The sequence below is a fragment of the Ylistrum balloti genome, unplaced genomic scaffold (genome assembly GCF_031769215.1).
Source record: "Ylistrum balloti isolate Yb309-2 unplaced genomic scaffold, AGI_CSIRO_Ybal_v1 Utg369778, whole genome shotgun sequence".
NCBI lineage: Eukaryota > Metazoa > Mollusca > Bivalvia > Pectinida > Pectinidae > Ylistrum > Ylistrum balloti.
In genome coordinates this window covers 854,057-858,921 of record NW_026781968.1, presented here as the reverse complement: position 1 = coordinate 858,921, position 4,865 = coordinate 854,057, and the positions used below count along the sequence as shown (strand labels likewise).

General features: G+C 38.7%; 1 protein-coding gene across 1 annotated transcript; it reads left to right on the top strand.

Annotated features, from left to right (window-relative positions):
- Positions 1 to 2,135: 2,135 nt before the first annotated feature.
- On the top strand, positions 2,136 to 4,634 carry LOC132544068 (mucin-2-like). The gene is made up of 3 exons (XM_060207635.1): positions 2,136 to 2,160; positions 2,276 to 3,490; positions 3,937 to 4,634. The coding sequence occupies exons 1-3, from the start codon at positions 2,136 to 2,138 to the stop codon at positions 4,632 to 4,634; spliced, it is 1,938 nt and encodes a 645-aa protein (XP_060063618.1).
- Positions 4,635 to 4,865: the final 231 nt, after the last annotated feature.

Here is a 4,865-nt window from a genome sequence, read left to right as displayed (position 1 = left end):
TTGGCATCACGCCAAGTGTGTTTGCTGTCAAGTTACTGAAGGCCAATGTATTCATACGCGTAAGGTTTACCGAAGTGTAAACGTCAATTTCGTTGGTAGGTCTATATAGAGGATACGCACACGAAAATGTAAATATATAAATACTTATTTAATTATTTTACCTGTTCATCTTTACACTACAATGTCATCGTTTGATAGTCTACAGATTTACACGAAATTTCCCATATTGTATTGTTTTGTGATTAGACGCATTGTTTACGTTTTTTAAACAGTTCAATCTGCATGCATATCACTCGTGACATCCTATGTTATTCAGTTTCGCATACAAAATTGAGTGGATAATGACAAGGAATGTCCACAAACCCATAGTCATATAGCGCTACACAGTTCTCGTCGCCATGAAAATTGTTAGGTTCATTTCCAAACCAATTAGTTACATAAGATCCACTACTCCATATGTATATTCCTTCAGTTTGCTCCTCAGTCGCACCGACTGAAAACAAGTTGTCAGCTGAAAAGAAAATCGAATCGAAATAGAATCCTCGCCGTCATGTTGATACTCTAAATAACACCTTGTATTAGAACGGTGGAGTACCAAACAGTCAGTTGTAATCTAAATAACACATTGTACTAGAACGGTGGAGTACCAAACAGTCAGTTGTAATCTAAATAACACATTGTACTAGAACGGTGGAGTACCAAACAGTCAGTTGTAATCTAAATAACACATTGTATTAGAACGGTGGAGTACCAAACAGTCAGTTGTAATCTAAATAACACATTGTACTAGAACGGTGGAGTACCAAACAGTCAGTTGTAATCTAAATAACACATTGTACTAGAACGGTGGAGTACCAAACAGTCAGTTGTAATCTAAATAACACATTGTATTAGAACGGTGGAGTACCAAACAGTCAGTTGTAATCTAAATAACACATTGTATTAGAACGATGGAGTACCAAACAGTCAGTTGTAATCTAAATAACACATTGTACTAGAACGGTGGAGTACCAAATAGTCAGTTGTAATCTAAATAACACATTGTACTAGAACGGTGGAGTACCAAACAGTCAGTTGTACATATTTAAAGTGTATTGTAAAACATCACAACAGGAAAATACCAACGTTTCAATATCATCATAATCCAAATTCAAATTCAATAAACTTAGGGCAAATTATTAATAAAAAAACGGAGACTCCTGAAAATCAATAGTACGATAAGACCAGTGGTTTTTTTGAGTAAGCGTTTTCTACTTCATCGACGTCACCAGCCATGTAAACCTTGGTCAATTCAAGTAGGTAGTAGTTTCCCGTTCTCAAATACAAGGTATACAACAACGGAACAAACAAAGTATAGAGCATCAAACAGCTTCATATCGCACAAGGATAGGGAATATTTCTCAATGAGATCACTATGACGACCATAACACCTGCATCTTTCAAACTTTCTGTTTCGAGTTTGTCCGTCAGTTGACGAATTCTTGTACTATTCGAAATCCGTGATAAAAATATCAGGTCCTTGAATATCTCATTAACTATAAAACACTCAATCCTCAAAAATGTGGATTCTAAAGTACAAGAAAACTGCATGATACTGTTGAACATAGCATTTGGATCTACTGGATCTAAAGATCAATTTGCATTGTAAGGTGCTATTCTCTTGTATATTTCGTTCAATATTTCCACGACTGACAAGGTCATTCTGGCCATAATGCTCGCAATGACAGTGCCATCGTAAAATTCATAATGATGTTGCAATTTAATCATATCATGTATATCTAATATTGGTGGGCATGTGCATTGCCAAGCTGGACGAAAGGATAGCATTGAACCAATTCTATTCGTATCAGTGGGAAAATCTTTCATACTGAAGTTTATATAGAACCAAACCTACATTAACACCTTAGTCAACAGCGTTGTTTCTCATAAACTATATAATCCATATGTAGTGTTAACAGAAGAAGGAAGAAGAGTAGCTTACACGTGAAGTCCGACATATTTCTGACGTAGTTTAGCTTATCATCTGTATCAAGAACGGCCAGTCGTCCGCCCAGAGTACCACAAAATAACTCCGCTTCAGCATGTGTTTTTGATATGTTTGTAAACATCCTGACATACCAATCCAGTTGTTCAATATGGATGAAACCATCAAACCAACCTGTAAAACCATAAATAATCTATAACGCGAAAACATCAATCATTTCTTACTTAGAAAAAACACCTGATACAGGTACACCTAAAACAGGTACACCTAACACAAATACACCTGATACAGGTACACCAGACATTGGTACACCTAAAACAGGTACACCTAACACAAATACACCTGATACAGGTACACCAGACATTGGTACACCTAAAACAGGTACACCTAACACAAATACACCTGATACAGGTACACCAGACATTGGTACACCTAAAACAGGTACACCTAACACAAATACACCTGATACAGGTACACCAGACATTGGTACACCTAAAACAGGTACACCTAACACAAATACACCTGATACAGGTACACCAGACATTGGTACACCTAAAACAGGTACACCTAACACAAATACACCTGATACAGGTACACCAGACATTGGTACACCTAAAACAGGTACACCTAACACAAATACACCTGATACAGGTACACCAGACATTGGTACACCTAAAACAGGTACACCTAACACAAATACACCTGATACAGGTACACCAGACATTGGTACACCTAAAACAGGTACACCTAACACAAATACACCTGATACAGGTACACCAGACATTGGTACACCTAAAACAGGTACACCTAACACAAATACACCTGATACAGGTACACCTGATACAAATACACCAGACATTGGTACACCTAAAACAGGTACACCTAACACAAATACACCTGATACAGATACACCAGACATTGGTACACCTAAAACAGGTACACCTAACACAAATACACCTGATACAGGTACACCAGACATTGGTACACCTAAAACAGGTACACCTAACACAAATACACCTGATACAGATACACCAGACATTGATACACCTAAAACAGGTACACCTAACACAAATACACCTGATACAGGTACACCTGATACAGATACACCAGACATTGATACACCTAAAACAGGTACACCTAACACAAATACACCTGATACAGGTACACCAGACATTGGTACACCTAAAACAGGTACACCTAACACAAATACACCTGATACAGGTACACCAGACATTGGTACACCTAAAACAGGTACACCTAACACAAATACACCTGATACAGGTACACCAGACATTGGTACACCTAAAACAGGTACACCTAACACAAATACACCTGATACAGGTACACCTGATACAGATACACCAGACATTGGTACACCTAAAACAGGTACACCTAACACAAATACACCTGATACAGGTACACCAGACATTGGTACACCTAAAACAGGTACACCTAACACAAATACACCTGATACAGGTACACCAGACAAAGGTACAACTGAAAAAGGTACACAGACAGTGTTACACCTAAAACAGGTACACCTAACACAAATACACCTGATACAGGTACACCTGACATAGGTACACCAGACATTGGCACATCTAAAACAGGTACACCTGATACAGGTACACCAGACATTGGTACACCTAAAACAGGTACACCTAACACAAATACACCTGATACAGGTACACCAGACATTGGTACACCTAAAACAGGTACACCTAACACAAATACACCTGATACAGGTACACCAGACATTGGTACACCTAAAACAGGTACACCTAACACAAATACACCTGATACAGGTACACCAGACATTGGTACACCTAAAACAGGTACACCTAACACAAATACACCTGATACAGGTACACCCTAACACAAATACACCTGATACATTGGTACACCAGACATTGGTAAAACAGGTACACCTAACACAAATACACCTGATACAGGTACACCAGACATTGGTACACCTAAAACAGGTACACCTAACACAAATACACCTGATACAGGTACACCAGACATTGGTACACCTAAAACAGGTACACCTAACACAAATACACATACAGGTACACCAGACATTGGTACACCTAAAACAGGTACACCTAACACAAATACACCTGATACAGGTACACCAGACATTGGTACACCTAAAACAGGTACACCTAACACAAATACACCTGATACAGGTACACCAGACATTGATACACCTAAAACAGGTACACCTAACACAAATACACCTGATACAGGTACACCAGACATTGGTACACCTAAAACAGGTACACCTAACACAAATACACCTGATACAGGTACACCAGACATTGGTACACCTAAAACAGGTACACCTAACACAAATACACCTGATACAGGTACACCAGACATTGGTACACCTAAAACAGGTACACCTAACACAAATACACCTGATACAGGTACACCAGACATTGGTACACCTAAAACAGGTACACCTAACACAAATACACCTGATACAGGTACACCAGACATTGGTACACCTAAAACAGGTACACCTAACACAAATACACCTGATACAGGTACACCAGACATTGGTACACCTAAAACAGGTACACCTAACACAAATACACCTGATACAGGTACACCTGATACAGATACACCAGACATTGGGTACACCTAACACAAATACAGGACATTGGTACACCTAAAACAGGTACACCTAACACAAATACACCTGATACAGGTACACCAGACATTGATACACCTAAAACAGGTACACCTAACACAAATACACCTGATACAGGTACACCAGACATTGGTACACTTAAAACAAATACACCTGATACAGGTACACCTGACATAGGTACACCAGACATTGGTACACCTAAAACAGGTACACCTAACACAAATA